This window comes from Oncorhynchus mykiss, chromosome 26, assembly GCF_013265735.2.
Source record: "Oncorhynchus mykiss isolate Arlee chromosome 26, USDA_OmykA_1.1, whole genome shotgun sequence".
Classification (NCBI taxonomy): domain Eukaryota; kingdom Metazoa; phylum Chordata; class Actinopteri; order Salmoniformes; family Salmonidae; genus Oncorhynchus; species Oncorhynchus mykiss.
The window spans coordinates 1,570,021-1,589,495 of NC_048590.1; the positions used below are offsets into that span (position 1 = coordinate 1,570,021).

At 45.5% G+C, this 19,475-nt stretch overlaps 1 protein-coding gene across 1 annotated transcript in view; it reads right to left on the minus strand.

The window, feature by feature from the left end:
• The window catches only part of LOC110516758 (Golgi apparatus protein 1), a 74,486-nt gene extending 61,598 nt beyond the window's left edge, over nucleotides 1-12,888 (minus strand). Inside the window, exons 1-2 of the mRNA XM_036963707.1 lie at nucleotides 12,277-12,888; nucleotides 5,712-5,741 (exon numbers count right to left, since the gene is read on the minus strand). Of these exons, the coding sequence (XP_036819602.1) occupies nucleotides 5,712-5,741; nucleotides 12,277-12,681 (435 nt within the window). The 5' untranslated portion in view covers nucleotides 12,682-12,888. The remainder of the gene's footprint in view (nucleotides 1-5,711; nucleotides 5,742-12,276) is intronic.
• Nucleotides 12,889-19,475: the final 6,587 nt, after the last annotated feature.

Below are 19,475 nucleotides of genomic sequence, written 5' to 3' on the forward strand. Positions count from 1 at the left end.
TCTCCACGGCAGACCTAAAACACCCCCCCGTATCTCCACGGCAGACCTAAAACACCCCCGTATCTCCAGACCCAAAACACCCCCGTATCTCCACGGCAGACCCAAAACACCCCCGTATCTCCACGGCAGACCCAAACACCCCTGTATCTCCACGGCAGACCCAAAACACCCCCGTATCTCCACGGCAGACCCAAAACACCCCCGTATCTCCAGACCCAAAACACCCCCGTATCTCCAGACCCAAAACACCCCCGTATCTCCAGACCCAAAACACCCCCGTATTTCCACGGCAGACCCAAACACCCCTGTATCTCCACGGCAGACACAAAACACCCCCGTATCTCCACGGCAGACCCAAAACACCCCTGTATCTCCAGACCCAAAACACCCCCGTATCTCCAGACCCAAAACACCCCCGTATCTCCACGGCAGACCCAAACACCCCCGTATCTCCACGGCAGACCCAAAACACCCCCGTATCTCCACGGCAGACCCAAAACACCCCCGTATCTCCACGGCAGACCCAAAACACCCCCGTATCTCCAGACCCAAAACACCCCCGTATTTCCACGGCAAACCCAAACACCCCTGTATCTCCACGGCAGACACAAACACCCCCGTATCTCCACGGCAGACCCAAAACACCCCCGTATCTCCAGACCCAAAACACCCCCGTATCTCCACGGCAGACCCAAAACACCCCCGTATCTCCACGGCAGACCCAAAACACCCCCGTATCTCCACGGCAGACCCAAAACACCCCCGTATCTCCACGGCAGACCCAAAACACCCCCGTATCTCCAGACCCAAAACACCCCCGTATTTCCACAGCAGACCCAAACACCCCCGTATCTCCACGGCAGACACAAAACACCCCCGTATCTCCACGGCAGACACAAAACACCCCCGTATCTCCACGGCAGACCCAAAACACCCCCGTATTTCCAGACCCAAAACACCCCCGTATCTCCAGACCCAAAACACCCCCGTATCTCCAGACCCAAACCACCCCTGTATCTCCAGACCCAAACACCCCTTCTGTTATGTTACAGTCTAAAATGGATTCAATAAAACGTGTTGCTCATCAATCTACACACAATAATAAAGTGACAACAGGTTTTTAGAAACGTTTGCATCTGTATTAAAAATAAAAAACAAACTGAGTCGAGAAGGGTTAAAAGACAGCTAACGGTGCTTCAACAAAGTACAGAGTAAAGGATCTGAATACTTTACTTTCTATACATTTGTACAAACTTCTAAAAATCTGTATTTTTCTTTGTCATTATGGGGTATTGTGTGTAGATTGATGGGGGGGGGGGGGGACGACTATTTAATCCATTTAAGAATAAGTCTAACGTAACAAAATGTGGAGAAAGTCAAGGGGTCTGAATACTTCCTGAACGACCACAACGAAATGGAGTGATCCTATTAACGTCTAGCAGCCACAACGAACTGTAGTGATCCTATTAACATCTAGCAGCCACAACGAACTGTAGTGATCCTATTAACGTCTAGCAGCCACAACGAACTGGAGTGATCCTATTAGCAGCCACAACGAACTGGAGTGATCCTATTAACATCTAGCAGCCACAACGAACTGTAGTGATCCTATTAACGTCTAGCAGCCACAACGAACTGGAGTGATCCTATTAGCAACCACAACGAACTGTAGTGATCCTATTAACATCTAGCAGCCACAACGAACTGTAGTGATCCTATTAGCAACCACAACGAACTGTAGTGATCCTATTAACAGCCACAACGAACTGGAGTGATCCTATTAACGTCTAGCAGCCACAACGAACTGTAGTGATCCTATTAACGTCTAGCAGCCACAACGAACTGTAGTGATCCTATTAGCAACCACAACGAACTGTAGTGATCCTATTAACATCTAGCAGCCACAACGAACTGTAGTGATCCTATTAGCAGCCACAACGAACTGTAGTGATCCTATTAGCAGCCACAACGAACTGTAGTGATCCTATTAACGTCTAGCAGCCACAACGAACTGTAGTGATCCTATTAACATCTAGCAGCCACAACGAACTGTAGTGATCCTATTAGCAGCCACAACGAACTGTAGTGATCCTATTAGCAGCCACAACGAACTGTAGTGATCCTATTAACGTCTAGCAGCCACAACGAACTATAGTGATCCTATTAGCAGCCACAACGAACTGTAGTGATCCTATTAGTAGCCACAACGAACTGTAGTGATCCTATTTACATCTAGCAGCCACAACGAACTGTAGTGATCCTATTAACGTCTAGCAGCCACAACGAACTATAGTGATCCTATTAGCAGCCACAACGAACTGTAGTGATCCTATTAGCAGCCACAACGAACTGTAGTGATCCTATTAACATCTAGCAGCCACAACGGACTGGAGTGATCCTATTAACATCTAGCAGCCACAACGAACTGGAGTGATCCTATTAACGTCTAGCAGCCACAACGAACTGTAGTGATCCTATTAGCAGCCACAACGAACTGTAGTGATCCTATTAGCAGCCACAACGAACTGTAGTGATCCTATTAACGTCTAGCAGCCACAACGAACTGTAGTGATCCTATTAACATCTAGCAGCCACAACGAACTGTAGTGATCCTATTAGCAGCCACAACGAACTGTAGTGATCCTATTAGCAGCCACAACGAACTGTAGTGATCCTATTAACGTCTAGCAGCCACAACGAACTGGAGTGATCCTATTAACGTCTAGCAGCCACAACGAACTGTAGTGATCCTATTAACATCTAGCAGCCACAACGAACTGTAGTGATCCTATTAGCAGCCACAACGAACTGGAGTGATCCTATTAACATCTAGCAGCCACAACGAACTGTAGTGATCCTATTAGCAGCCACAACGAACTGTAGTGATCCTATTAACATCTAGCAGCCACAACGAACTGTAGTGATCCTATTAGCAGCCACAACGAACTGTAGTGATCCTATTAACGTCTAGCAGCCACAACGAACTGTAGTGATCCTATTAACGTCTAGCAGCCACAACGAACTGTAGTGATCCTATTAACATCTAGCAGCCACAACGAACTGGAGTGATCCTATTAGCAGCCACAACGAACTGTAGTGATCCTATTAGCAGCCACAACGAACTGTAGTGATCCTATTAACATCTAGCAGCCACAACGAACTGTAGTGATCCTATTAGCAGCCACAACGAACTGTAGTGATCCTATTAACGTCTAGCAACCACAACGAACTGTAGTGATCCTATTAACGTCTAGCAGCCACAACGAACTGTAGTGATCCTATTAGCAGCCACAACGAACTGTAGTGATCCTATTAACGTCTAGCAGCCACAACGAACTGGAGTGATCCTATTAACATCTAGCAGCCACAACGAACTGTAGTGATCCTATTAGCAGCCACAACGAACTGGAGTGATCCTATTAGCAGCCACAACGAACTGTAGTGATCCTATTAACATCTAGCAGCCACAACGAACTGTAGTGATCCTATTAGCAGCCACAACGAACTGGAGTGATCCTATTAACATCTAGCAGCCACAACGAACTATAGTGATCCTATTAGCAGCCACAACGAACTGTAGTGATCCTATTAGCAGCCACAACGAACTGTAGTGATCCTATTAACGTCTAGCAGCCACAACGAACTGTAGTGATCCTATTAACGTCTAGCAGCCACAACGAACTGGAGTGATCCTATTAACATCTAGCAGCCACAACGAACTGTAGTGATCCTATTAACGTCTAGCAGCCACAACGAACTGTAGTGATCCTATTAACGTCTAGCAGCCACAACGAACTGTAGTGATCCTATTAGCAGCCACAACGAACTGGAGTGATCCTATTAACATCTAGCAGCCACAACAAACTGTAGTGATCCTATTAGCAGCCACAACGAACTGGAGTGATCCTATTAACATCTAGCAGCCACAACGAACTGTAGTGATCCTATTAACATCTAGCAGCCACAACGAACTGTAGTGATCCTATTAACGTCTAGCAGCCACAACGAACTGGAGTGATCCTATTAACATCTAGCAGCCACAACGAACTGTAGTGATCCTATTAACATCTAGCAGCCACAACGAACTGTAGTGATCCTATTAACATCTAGCAGCCACAACGAACTGGAGTGATCCTATTAACATCTAGCAGCCACAACGAACTGGAGTGATCCTATTAACATCTAGCAGCCACAACGAACTGGAGTGATCCTATTAACATCTAGCAGCCACAACAAACTGTAGTGATCCTATTAACGTCTAGCAGCCACAACGAACTGGAGTGATCCTATTAACATCTAGCAGCCACAACGAACTGGAGTGATCCTATTAGCAGCCACAACGAACTGTAGTGATCCTATTAGCAGCCACAACGAACTGTAGTGATCCTATTAACATCTAGCAGCCACAACAAACTGTAGTGATCCTATTAGCAGCCACAACGAACTGTAGTGATCCTATTAGCAGCCACAACGAACTGTAGTGATCCTATTAACGTCTAGCAGCCACAACGAACTATAGTGATCCTATTAACGTCTAGCAGCCACAACGAACTGGAGTGATCCTATTAACATCTAGCAGCCACAACGAACTGTAGTGATCCTATTAACGTCTAGCAGCCACAACGAACTGGAGTGATCCTATTAACATCTAGCAGCCACAACGAACTGTAGTGATCCTATTAACATCTAGCAGCCACAACGAACTGGAGTGATCCTATTAACATCTAGCAGCCACAACGAACTGGAGTGATCCTATTAACATCTAGCAGCCACAACGAACTGGAGTGATCCTATTAACATCTAGCAGCCACAACTAGGAAGAGCTTTGCCTCTTTACAAATCATACGATCTCTGCATGTTAGTGAGGCTCCACATTGACTGAACTACACCTCAAGTGGTGTTCTTCTCCTGCCATGCGAAGATGCTGTCACCCTCGGAGGGGAGGTCTTCTCCTGCCATGTGAAGATGCTGTCACCTCCGGAGGGGAGGTCTTCTCCTGCCATGCGAAGATGCTGTCACCTCCGGAGGGGAGGTCTTCTCCTGCCATGTGAAGATGCTGTCACCTCCGGAGGTGAGGTCTTCTCCGGCCATGTGAAGATGCTGTCACCTCCAGAGGGGAGGTCTTCTCCTGCCATGTGAAGATGCTGTCACCTCCGGAGGTGAGGTCTTCTCCTGCCATGTGAAGATGCTGTCACCTCCGGAGGTGAGGTCTTCTCCTGCCATGTGAAGATGCTGTCACCTCCGGAGGGGAGGTCTTCTCCTGCCATGCGAAGATGCTGTCACCTCCGGAGGGGAGGTCTTCTCCTGCCATGTGAAGACGCTGTCACCTCCGGAGGGGAGGTCTTCTCCTGCCATGTGAAGAAGCTGTCATCGCTCATCCTGTACGTGTGACTTGGCAGAGCTTCAAAAGCGTCGATGGGGAAACTGTGTCAAGATGAGGGGAGAGGGGGCGAGGAGAGAGAGAGGGGGCGAGGAGAGAGAGAGAGGGCGAGGAAGGAGAGAGAGAGGGCGAGGAAGGAGAGAGAGAGAGAGAGAGAGAGAGAGAGAGGGGGCGAGGAGAGAGAGAGGGGGTGAGGAGAGAGAGGGGGCGAGGAGAGAGAGAGGGGGCGAGGAGAGAGAGAGGGGGCGAGGAGAGAGAGAGGGGGGGCGAGGAAGGAGAGAGAGAGAGAGAGAGAGAGGGGGCGAGGAGAGAGAGCGCGAGGAGCACTTACATGGTTGCAGTCGACAGCAATCTCGGTTTCCTGGAAAGAGAGAAACACAGGTATTAGACTCCATGATCAAGACGCTTTTTACTCAGTCTTTACAGAAGATGAGAGCACACACACACACACACACACACACACACCGCGACAGGTTTTTATTGAAGGCCTCTTAGTGTTACTGAGCTGGCGGTTATAAATATATGAGAACCTCCATTAGTTTGGTTCCTCTGTAGGATAGACAGGAGCCCTGAGGAACCATTAGTTAGGGCTGGCGTCTGTCCTACAGAGGAACCATTAGTTAGTCAGTATATATATACACACTGTACAAAAAAATTAAGGGAACACTAAAATAACACATCCTAGATCTGAATGAATGAAATATTCTTATTAAATACTTTTTTCTTTACATAGTTGAATGTGCTGACAACAAAATCACACAAAAATTATCAATGGAAATCAAATGTATCAACCCATGGAGGTCTGGATTTGGAGTCACACTCAAAATTAAAGTGGAAAACCACACTACAGGCTGATCCGACTTTGATGTAATGTCCTTAAAACAAGTCAAAATGAGGCTCAGTAGTGTGTGTGGCCTCCACGTGCCTGTATGGCCTCCCTACAACGCCTGGGCATGCTCCTGATGAGGTGGCGGATGGTCTCCTGAGGGATCTCCTCCCAGACCTGGACTAAAGCATCCGCCAACTCCTGGACAGTCTGTGGTGCAACGTGGCGTTGGTGGATGGAGCGAGACATGATGTCCCAGATGTGCTCAATAGGATTCAGGTCTGGGGAACGGGCCGGCCAGTCCATAGCATCAATGCATTCCTCTTGCAGGAACTGCTGACACACTCCAGCCACATGAGGTCTAGCATTGTCTTACATTAGGAGGAACCCAGGGCTAACCGCACCAGCATATGGTCTTACAAGGGGTCTGAGGATCTCATCTCGGTACCTAATGGCAGTCAGGCTACCTCTGGCGAGCACATGGAGGGCTGTGCGGCCCCCCAAACAAATGCCACCCCACACCATGACTGACCCACCGCCAAACCGGTCTTGCTGGAGGATGTAGCAGGCAGCAGAACGTTCTCCACGGCGTCTCCAGACTCTGTCATGTCTGTCACGTGCTCAGTGCGAACCTGTTTTCATCTGTGAAGAGCACAGGGCGCCAGTGGCGAATTTGCCAATCTTGGTGTTCTCTGGCAAATGCCAAACGTCCTGCACGGTGTTGGGCTATAAGCCCAACCCCCACCTGTGGACTTCGGGCCCTCATACCACCCTCATGGAGTCTGTTTCTGACCGTTTGAGCACATTTGTGGCCTGCTGGAGGTCATTTTGCAGGGCTCTGGCAGTGCTCCTCCTGCTCCTCCTTGCACAAAGGCGGAGGTAGCGGTCCTGCTGCTGGGTTGTTGCCCTCCTACGGCCTCCTCCACGTCTCCTGATGTACTGGCCTGTCTCCTGGTAGCGCCTCCATGCTCTGGAAACTACGCTGACAGACACAGCGAACCTTCTTGCCACAGCTCGCATTGATGTGCCATCCTGGATGAGCTGCACTACCTGAGCCACTTGTGTGGGTTGTAGACTCCGTCTCATACTACCACTAGAGTGAAAGCACCGCCAGCATTCAAAAGTGACCAAAACATCAGCCAGGAAGCATAGGAACTGAGAAGTGGTCTGTGGTCCCCACGTGCAGAACCACTCCTTTATTGCGGGTGTCTTGCTAATTGCCTATAATTTCCACCTGCTGTCTATTCCATTTGCACAACAGCATGTGGAATTTATTGTCAATCAGTGTTGCTTCCTAAGTGGACAGTTTGATTTCACAGAAGTGTGATTGACTTGGAGTTACATTGTGTTGTTTAAGTGTTCCCTTTATTTTTTTTGAGCCTCCTGACCGTCACCTGTCCATAACCTGACCGTCACCTGTCCATAACCTGACCGGGACCTGTCCATAACCTGACCGTGTCCTGTCCATAACCTGACCGTGTCCTGTCCATAACCTGACCGTGTCCTGTCCATAACCTGACCGTGTCCTGTCCATAACCTGACAGTGTCCTGTCCATAACCTGTAATACATTACAGATGGAAGGGACTTTATCCCCCACTGGAGACATGAAGACAGAACCTCACCCAGAGAGCTGTACATGTCAGTGTGTTAGACAGACAGAACCTCACCCAGAGAGCTGTACATGTCAGTGTGTTAGACAGAACCTCACCCAGAGAGCTGTACATGTCAGTGTGGTTAGACAGAACCTCACCCAGAGAGCTGTACATGTCAGTGTGTTAGACAGACAGAACCTCACCCAGAGAGCTGTACATGTCAGTGTGGTTAGACAGACAGAACCTCACCCAGAGAGCTGTACATGTCAGTGTGTTAGACAGAACCTCACCCAGAGAGCTGTACATGTCAGTGTGGTTAGACAGAACCTCACCCAGAGAGCAGTACATGTCAGTGTGTTAGACAGACAGAACCTCACCCAGAGAGCTGTACATGTCAGTGTGGTTAGACAGAACCTCACCCAGAGAGCTGTACATGTCAGTGTGTTAGACAGAACCTCACCCAGAGAGCTGTACATGTCAGTGTGGTTAGACAGAACCTCACCCAGAGAGCTGTACATGTCAGTGTGGTTAGACAGAACCTCACCCAGAGAGCAGTACATGTCAGTGTGTTAGACAGACAGAACCTCACCCAGAGAGCTGTACATGTCAGTGTGTTAGACAGACAGAACCTCACCCAGAGAGCTGTCCAGACAGCACAACAGGGTGATATTTACAGCACAACAGGGTGATATTTACAGCACAACAGGGTGATATTTACAGCACAACAGGATGATATTTACAGCACAACAGGGTGATATTTACAGCACAACAGGATGATATTTACAGCACAGCAGGATGATATTTACAGCACAACAGGGTGAAATTTACAGCACAACAGGATGATATTTACAGCACAGCAGGATGATATTTACAGCACAATATTTACAGCACAACAGGATGATATTTACAGCACAACAGGATGATATTTACAGCACAACAGGATGATATTTACAGCACAACAGGGTGATATTTACAGCACAACAGGATGATATTTACAGCACAACAGGATGATATTTACAGCACAACAGGGTGATATTTACAGCACAATATTTACAGCACAACAGGATGATATTTACAGCACAACAGGATGATATTTACAGCACAACAGGATGATATTTACAGCACAACAGGATGATATTTACAGCACAACAGGATGATATTTACAGCACAACAGGATGATATTTACAGCACAACAGGGTGATATTTACAGCACAATATTTACAGCACAACATGATGATATTTACAGCACAACAGGATGATATCTACAGCACAACAGGGTGATATTTACAGCACAATATTTACAGCACAACAGGATGATATTTACAGCACAACAGGATGATATTTACAGCACAACAGGGTGATATTTACAGCACAACAGGATGATATTTACAGCACAACAGGATGATATTTACAGCACAACAGGATGATATTTACAGCACAACAGGATGATATTTACAGCACAACAAGATGATATTTACAGCACAACAGGATGATATTTACAGCACAACAGGATGATATTTACAGCACAACAGGGTGATATTTACAGCACAACAGGATGATATTTACAGCACAACAGGGTGATATTTACAGCACAATATTTACAGCACAACAGGATGATATTTAAAGCACAACAGGATGATATCTACAGCACAACAGGGTGATATTTACAGCACAATATTTACAGCACAACAGGATGATATTTACAGCACAACAGGATGATATTTACAGCACAACAGGGTGATATTTACAGCACAACAGGATGATATTTACAGCACAACAGGATGATATTTACAGCACAACAGGATGATATTTACAGCACAACAGGATGATATTTACAGCACAACAAGATGATATTTACAGCACAACAGGATGATATTTACAGCACAACAGGATGATATTTACAGCACAACAGGGTGATATTTACAGCACAACAGGATGATATTTACAGCACAACAGGGTGATATTTACAGCACAACAGGATGATATTTACAGCACAACAGGATGATATTTACAGCACAACAAGATGATATTTACAGCACAACAGGATGATATTTACAGCACAACAGGGTGATATTTACAGCACAACAGGGTGATATCTACAGCACAACAGGGTGATATTTACAGCACAATATTTACAGCACAACAGGATGATATTTACAGCACAACAGGATGATATTTACAGCACAACAGGATGATATTTACAGCACAACAGGGTGATACTTACAGCACAACAGGGTGATATTTACAGCACAACAGGATGATATTTACAGCACAACAGGGTGATATTTACAGCACAACAGGATGATATTTACAGCACAACAGGATGATATTTACAGCACAACAAGATGATATTTACAGCACAACAGGATGATATTTACAGCACAACAGGATGATATTTACAGCACAACAGGATGATATTTACAGCACAATATTTACAGCACAACAGGATGATATTTACAGCACAACAGGATGATATCTACAGCACAACAGGGTGATATCTACAGCACAACAGGGTGATATCTACAGCACAACAGGGTGATATCTACAGCACAATATTTACAGCACAACAGGATGATATTTACAGCACAACAGGATGATATTTACAGCACAACAGGATGATATTTACAGCACAATATTTACAGCACAACAGGATGATATTTACAGCACAACAGGATGATATTTACAGCACAACAGGATGATATCTACAGCACAACAGGGTGATATCTACAGCACAACAGGGTGATATCTACAGCACAATATTTACAGCACAACAGGATGATATTTACAGCACAACAGGATGATATTTACAGCACAACAGGATGATATTTACAGCACAATATTTACAGCACAACAGGATGATATCTACAGCACAACAGGATGATATCTACAGCACAACAGGGTGATATTTACAGCACAACAGGATGATACTTACAGCACAACAGTGTTGTCTTTGTAACCCCTCCATTGATTATTAGTTGGTATATCTACACTGAAGCTGGGCGATGTTTGTGCAACGTCCACATGGAACCTACACCTGTCGGGATATTAGTTCAGGGATCTGTCAACCCAGGGAACGGCCCTAACAGCAGGACATACGGGGTGACACGTTTCAACTAACCAGCTATAGAATATTACGTTTTACAGCTGAGCTGACGGAAGACCGCCGGCATCGGTAGTAATGGTTTCCACGGTAACATGTGTTTACAACTAAGTTGCAAGCTCCGGTCCTAAGGCATTGGTGAAACGAGTGTGTTATGAAACACATTCCAGACACTGGCTCTTACTATGTTCCCGTAGGTGATTTGGAAAAGAGAAATATCAGCTAGATAGCTGGGGGACAGGAGAGCGGCCATGTCAGCGGTCTGCTGGGCTCAACACAAGGTCAGCGCAGGCTTCAGACTACACAGACAACTGAACTACCTGACCGTTTAGACGGGAGAAGTCCTCAACTTCAACACGTTGTTCTCTCCATAGTTTACCTCTCTGTACTCCACTACTGGTCGTGTTTGTTGTTATTGAACGACACGGAAACACCCGAGAAACAACGCAGATCTAATTAGTCTTCAGTCACCGCCCTGCATGGATTAATGACCAGGCCAAAATACAAGGCCAGATCAGGAAGCCTCTTCTCTTTCAGCATTTTACACAGAACATTTGACAAAAACACATTTACATGAATAACAGTGTAGACGCAGATTGTGTTAATTAACAGAATAATGGCAACAACAGCAAACCGTTATTCTGTTCCCAAACTGCATCTTCACTGTTCTTCAAGCAGGTTAAATATGTTTTGTGTAAATCACAGTCCTTGTGCATATAGTTACGGTGTTAAACTTTGAAATCCATGGATATTGTTTTTTTTATCTGAGTCTGAGCGTCATTCCAGAACAGTGGAATCTCCCGTAATGCTTCCTAATGAGACTTCTAAAAAACGGTCGTACGTCATTCATTACCGCATTAGCCAGTTTACTGCAATGTATGTGTTTTTTGTCGTCATTAGAGACTAGTTTTAGTAATGAAATGACATTCATTGATTAAGTACTATAAATAAAGCTCCACTCCGTTGACTGTTTCCTTCTGGAACGGTCTTTGATGAGATACAGTGGACGCCAGAGGATATATCAGGCTTCTATCGCGGTGATGCATAGACATTGTTCAATTATTTGCCGCTGATAAAAACGGAGCTCTTCGCTTTGCATTGAGAAAAACAGTGCATTTGTGTTTAATTTAGACTAATTAGCTTTGCTGTCACTGGGGACTCTGGAGCCATGTTTACTAGGAGAACAAGAAGACCATCGCCGATGATGTGGAATGAAGACATGCTCTCGAGATGTGCCTTACCTGACTGTTGTCGCATTGACATCCGAAAGGCAACACACACACACACACACACACACACACACACACACACACACACGACTGCAGGCAGGCACACTCGCGAACAAAACACGTCGCCACCACCCAAATCCCGTTTTACCTCCTTTCTGTCCTGTAAACACTCCAGGACAGCTAAATTGTTGCTCCATGTGTGTTTGGGACAAAGCCGGGTCAAGTCGTCCCGGCAGGACTGCTCTTCCGCCAGCTTCCACCCGGTAGCCCTCCGAGGCTGCGTCATGGCCGCAACAGCAGGAGCAACTGGGACGTTATTGACTGGACCGGGCGCTCCAACAATATTAACGGGAACCGGAGGGTTTGGTGGCGGATTACCGAGTCCGTTTCCATTGCCGCTAGGTGCTTTCAATCCTTGAACGGTACACAGACAGAATGGCACTGACATCAACAGTAAGAGTAGGTGAACACGTCCGCTCGCCGCCATCTTCGGGGAAATTGTAGCAGAGTATAGCGGAACGTCTGCGTGTGCGCTTAACGTTGGCTGGCCCATAGATATACGCTAACGGTATCTAGATCAGTTATATTCCCTAACAAAATTATTCTGACGACAAAAATAAGAACACAAGATGCAGGAATGTCTATTTATTATATGGAACTATATGGTTTAGGATACAGCAACATTTCTTTGTGACGTTAGCACAAGCCCTGGCACATCTGTGCCTGCGCCGATCTATTATAGTGGATAGTGCTCTCGGTCTGTAATCTACCACCTCCCATCTCTAGAATGTACCTAGATAATACACCGAGTGGACAGAATATTAGGAACACCTGCTCTGTTCATGATATAGTAGACTGGCCAGGTGAAAGCTATGATCCCTTATTGATGTTACCTGTTAAATCCACTTCAATCAATTTAGATGAAGTGAAGGAGACCAGTTAAAAGAACGATTTCTAAGCCTTGACACAATTAAAACATGCATTGTGTATGTGGGTCCTTCAGAGGGTGAATGTTCACGACAAAAGATTTAAGTGCCTTTGAACGGGGTATGGTAGTAGGTACCAGACGCACCGGTTTGAATGTGTCAAGAACTGCAACGCTGCTGGGTTTTCCACACTCAACAGTTTCCCGTGTGTATCAAGAATGTTCCACCAGCCAAAGGACAAGCAGCCAACTTGACACAACTGTGCATTGGAGTCAACATGGGCGAGCATCCCTGTTCAACACCCTGTAGTCCATGTCCCAGTTAGTTGAAGCTGTTCTGAATACTAAAGGTGGGGGGGGGGGGGTGCAACTCAATAGTAGGAAGGTGGGGGGGCAACTCAATAGTAGGAAGGTGGGGGGGGGGCAACTCAATAGTAGGAAGGTGGGGGGGAGGGGCAACTCAATAGTAGAAAGGTGGGGGGGGCAACTCAATAGTAGAAAAGTACAAACGACGTGTGGCGTCTAGCAATGTGTAGAGGGTTGACGTGTAGGGGTCTCTAATGACGTGTAGTTATTTGTGTCAGGTGGGGGGGGGGGGGGGGGCAACTCAATGGTAGGAAGGTGTTCCTAATGTTTTGGACACTGTGTAACCATCATCTTGCTCTATCATTTTGATCAAGGCCAGATGAACATCTAATGAAGAGACAAATGTATCTGAAGGCTGTGCTTGATTTAATAATGAAGGGTATTTTGTCACCATATTCAGTGTCTCTATTCTTCTGAAGTTACAGTTGGGCAAAAAAGTATTTAGTCTGCCACCAATTGTGCAAGTTCTCCCACTTAAAAAGACGAGAGAGGCCTGTAATCATCAATTTCATCATAGGTACACTTAAACTATGGACAGACAAAATGAGAAAAAAAATCCAGAAAATCACATTGTAGGATTTTTTATGAATTTATTTGCAAATTATGGTGGAAAATAAGTATTTGGTCACCTACAAACAAGCAAGATTTCTGGCTCTCACAGACCTGTAACTTCTTCTTTAAGAGGCTCCTCTGTCCTCCACTCGTTACCTGTATTAATGGCACCTGTTTGAACGTGTTATCAGTATAAAATACACCTGTCCACTACCTCAAACAGTCACACTCCAAACTCCACTATGGCCAAGACCAAAGAGCTGTCAAAGGACACCAGAAACAAAATTGTAGACCTGCACCAGGCTGGGAAGACTGAATCTGCAATAGGTAAGCAGCTTGGTGTGAAGAAATCAACTGTGGAAGCAATTATTAGGAAATGGAAGACATACAAGACCACTGATAATCTCCCTCGATCTGGGGCTCCACGCAACATCTCACCCCGTGGGGTCAAAATGATCACAAGAACGGTGAGCAAAAATCCCAGAACCACACGGGGGGGGGGGGGGGGGGGGGGCCTAGTGAATGACCTGCAGAGAGCTGGGACCAAAGTAACAAAGCCTACCATCAGTAACACACTGCGCCGCCAGGGACTCAAATCCTGCAGTGCCAGACGTGTCCCCCTGCTTAAGCCAGTACATGTCCAGGCCCGTCTGAAGTTTGCTAGAGAGCATTTGGATGATCCAGAAGAAGATTGGGAGAATGTCATATGATCAGATGAAACCAAAATATAACTTTTTGGTAAAAACTCAACTCGTCATGTTTGGAGGACAAAGAATGCTGAGTTGCATCCAAAGAACACCATACCTACTGTGAAGCATGGGGGTGGAAACATCATGCTTTGGGGCTGTTTTCTGCAAAGGGACCAGGACGACTGATCCGTGTAAAGGAAAGAATGAATGGGGCCATGTATCGTGAGATTTTCAGTGAAAACCTCCTTCCATCAGCAAGGGCATTGAAGATGAAACGTGGCTGGGTCTTTCAGCATGACAATGATCTCAAACACACCGCCCGGGCAACGAAGGAGTGGCTTCGTAAGAAGCATTTCAAGGTCCTGGAGTGGCCTAGCCAGTCTCCAGATCTCAACCCCATAGAAAATCTTTGGAGGGAGTTGAAAGTCCGTGTTGCCCAGCAACAGCCCCAAAACATCACTGCTCTAGAGGAGATCTGCATGGAGGAATGGGCCAAAATACCAGCAACAGTGTGTGAAAACCTTGTGAAGACTGTTGGGGAATAATCAGAATTGGTGGGTAACATAGATAAAATGTTTTATTTTCATGATATGCTTATGAGTTATTTCTCATAAGAATGTATTTTGTTGTACTATAGTGGTGGCCATTGGCAGTTATCTGTTCTATGTCAAGACTAAGTTGCATGGGCCGCAGAGAGGGGAGAGGTCAAGGTGTCATCATGTGTAAACATATCTTTTGCTCCACTGTGTCTGTGTGCCAGTCACTCCCTACTTTTCCCATCGGGGAGAGGAGGATGGCAGTGTCTGGAATCATTCTATGCTCCCCGTGAGCTTGTCCAGGATTGGTTGTATTTAGAATTGGTTGTATCTAAATGACAATTTGATATATGCCTGTTGATATGGAGGATTGGTTTATGGTTCTGGGTTTGAGTAAGGAGACAAAGCTGAACGATTTATTATGTCTTTGCTGTCTGACTATGTGTGTTCTTTGCTATTAAAGGATCTCAGTTGCAATGTAGAGGGGGCTCTCAGAGAATTCATTGATAGACTCTGAATTTATCTGAGAGTCACAGGGTTGTGATAGAGCTCATATAATTAAATATGGACTTTGATAACTAACTCTGACTTGTGTTGTGGTTTGCGCTCATGATTTGGTAAATAGAGGAAATTTCCACGACAAGACTTACAGAAAACGTTTGACCTCTGTCATTGCCAACAAATGGTATATAACAAAGTATTGAGATAAACTTTTGTTATTGACCCAAATGCTTATTTTCCAACATAATTTGCAAATAAATTCATTAAAAATCCTACAATGTGATTATCTGGATGTTCTTTTCTCATTTTGTCTGTCATAGTTGAAGTTTACCTTTGATGAACATTACAGGCCTCTCTTATCTTTTGAAGTGGGAGAACTTGCACAATTGGTGGCTGACTAAATACTTTTTTGCCCCACTGTATTTGCAAATAAATTATCCTTGTGAATATATCAAATACTGTGCTATTGAAACTAACACTATCAATTTGCACACAAATGAACAAAAATCTCTCTCTGAAGTCCAACCATGAAATAATATTGACATATGATTAAGTTAATTAATTCAGGTAGTCTAGGCTAGTAGCCTTGTGTACCTCTGTATGAACTCCGTGCTCCAGGGTGAACTGAGGAGACCGGAGAGAACTCCGTGCTCCAGGGTGACCTGAGGAGACAGGAGAGAACACTGTCTGACCTTTGAGAGAGGAGAGAACACCGTCTGACCTTTGAGAGAGGAGAGAACACTGTCTGACCTTTGAGGAGACAGGAGAGAACACTGTCTGACCTTTGAGGAGACAGGAGAGAACACTGTCTGACCTTTGAGAGAGGCTGCAGACAGGACTTCTCTGCTTCATCCTCTGCTTGCACCTCAGCCACGCTCAAGGTCCTAAACGATATCTTAACCGCCATCGATAAGAAACATTACTGTGCAGCCGTATTCATTGATCTGGCCAAAGCTTTCGACTCTGTCAATCACCACATCCTCATCGGCAGTCTCAACAGCCTTGGTTTCTCAAATGATTGCCTCGCCTGGTTCACCAACTACTTCTCTGATAGAGTTCAGTGTGTCAAATCGGAGGGTCTGTTGTCCGGACCTCTGGCAGTCTCTATGGGGGTGCCACAGGGTTCAATTCTTGGACCGACTCTCTTCTCTGTATACATCAATGAGGTCGCTCTTGCTGCTGGTGAGTCTCTGATCCACCTCTACGCAGACGACACCATTCTGTATACTTCCGGCCCTTCTTTGGACACTGTGTTAACAACCCTCCAGGCAAGCTTCAATGCCATACAACTCTCCTTCCGTGGCCTCCAATTGCTCTTAAATACAAGTAAAACTAAATGCATGCTCTTCAACCGATCGCTACCTGCACCTACCCGCCTGTCCAACATCACTTATCTGGACGGCTCTGACTTAGAATACGTGGACAACTACAAATACTTAGGTGTCTGGTTAGACTGTAAACTCTCCTTCCAGACCCATATCAAACATCTCCAATCCAAAGTTAAATCTAGAATTGGCTTCCTATTTCGCAACAAAGCATTCTTCACTCATGCTGCCAAACATACCCTTGTAAAACTGACCATCCTACCAATCCTCGACTTTGGCGATGTCATTTACAAAATAGCCTCCAATACCCTACTCAACAAATTGGATGCAGTCTATCACAGTGCAATCTGTTTTGTCACCAAAGCCCCATATACTACCCACCATTGCGACCTGTACACTCTCGTTGGCTGGCCATCGCTTCATACTCGTCGCCAAACCCACTGGCTCCATGTCATCTACAAGACCCTGCTAGGTAAAGTCCCCCCTTATCTCAGCTCGCTGGTCACCATAGCATCTCCCACCTGTAGCACACGCTCCAGCAGGTATATCTCTCTAGTCACCCCCAAAACCAATTATTTCTTTGGCCGCCTCTCTTTCCAGTTCTCTGCTGCCAATGACTGGAACGAACTACAAAAATCTCTGAAACTGGAAACACTTATCTCCCTCACTAGCTTTAAGCACCAACTGACAGAGCAGCTCACAGATTACTGCACCTGTACATAGCCCACCTATAATTTAGCCCAAACAACTACCTCTTTCCCAACTGTATTTAATTAATTTATTTATTTTGCTCCTTTGCACCCCATTATTTTTATTTCTACTTTGCACATTCTTCCATTGCAAAACTACCATTCCAGTGTTTTACTTGCTATATTGTATTTACCTTGCCACCATGGCCTTTTTTTCCTTTACCTCCCTTCTCACCTCATTTGCTCACATTGTATATAGACTTGTTTATACTGTATTATTGACTGTATGTTTGTTTTACTCCATGTGTAACTCTGTGTCGTTGTATCTGTCGAACTGCTTTGCTTTATCTTGGCCAGGTCGCAATTGTAAATGAGAACTTGTTCTCAACTTGCCTACCTGGTTAAATAAAGGTAAAATAAATAAATAAATAAAAAAACCCAGCTCTAAACCCCAGCTCTATACTCTAGCTCTAAACCCCAGCTCTAAACCCCAGCTCTAAACCCCAGCTCTATACACTAGCTCTAAACCCCAGCTCTAAACCCCAGCTCTATACTCTAGCTCTAAACCACAGCTCTATACTCTAGCTCTATACTCTAGCTCTATACTCTAGCTCTAAACCCCAGCTCTATACTCTAGCTCTAAACCCCAGCTCTATACTCTAGCTCTATACTCTAGCTCTAAACCCCAGCTCTATACTCTAGCTCTAAACCCCAGCTCTATACTCTAGCTCTAAACCCCAGCTCTATACTCTAGCTCTATACTCTAGCTCTAAACTCCAGCTCTATACTCTAGCTCTATACCCCAGCTCTAAACTCTAGCTCTATACTCTAGCTCTAAACCACAGCTCTAAACCACAGCTCTAAACCCCAGCTCTAAACCCCAGCTCTAAACCCCAGCTCTATACTCTAGCTCTAAACTTCAGCTCTATACTCTAGCTCTAAACCCCAGCTCTATACTCTAGCTCTATACTCTAGCTCTACACCCCAGCTCTAAACTCTAGCTCTATACTCTAGCTCTATACTCTAGCTCTAAACCCCAGCTCTATACTCTAGCTCTAAACCCCAGCTCTATACTCTAGCTCTAAACCCCAGCTCTATACTCTAGCTCTATACTCTAGCTCTAAACCCCAGCTCTATACTCTAGCTCTATACTCTAGCTCTATACTCCAGCTCTAAACCCCAGCTCTAAACTAGCTCTAAACTAGCTCTAAACCCCAGCTCTAAACTAGCTCTAAACCCCAGCTCTAAACTAGCTCTAAACCCCAGCTCTATACTCTAGCTCTAAACTAGCTCTAAACCCCAGCTCTAAACTAGCTCTAAACCCCAGCTCTAAACTAGCTCTAAACTAGCTCTAAATCCCAGCTCTAAATTAGCTCTAAACCCCAGCTCTAAACCCCAGCTCTAAACCACAGCTCTAAACCCCAGCTCTATACTCTAGCTCTAAACCCCAGCTCTATACTCTAGCTCTAAACCCCAGCTCTATACTCTAGCTCTAAACCCCAGCTCTATACTCTAGCTCTAAACCCCAGCTCTATACTCTAGCTCTAAACTTTAGCTCTAAACCCCAGCTCCAAACCCCAGCTCCAAACCCCAGATCTATACTCTAGCTCTAAACCCCAGCTCTATACTCTAGCTCTAAACCCCAGCGCTATACTCTAGCTCTAAACCCCAGCTCTATACTCTAGCTCTAAACCCCAGCTCTATACTCTAGCTCTAAACCCCAGCTCTAAACACTAGCTCTAAACCCCAGCTCTAAACTCTAGC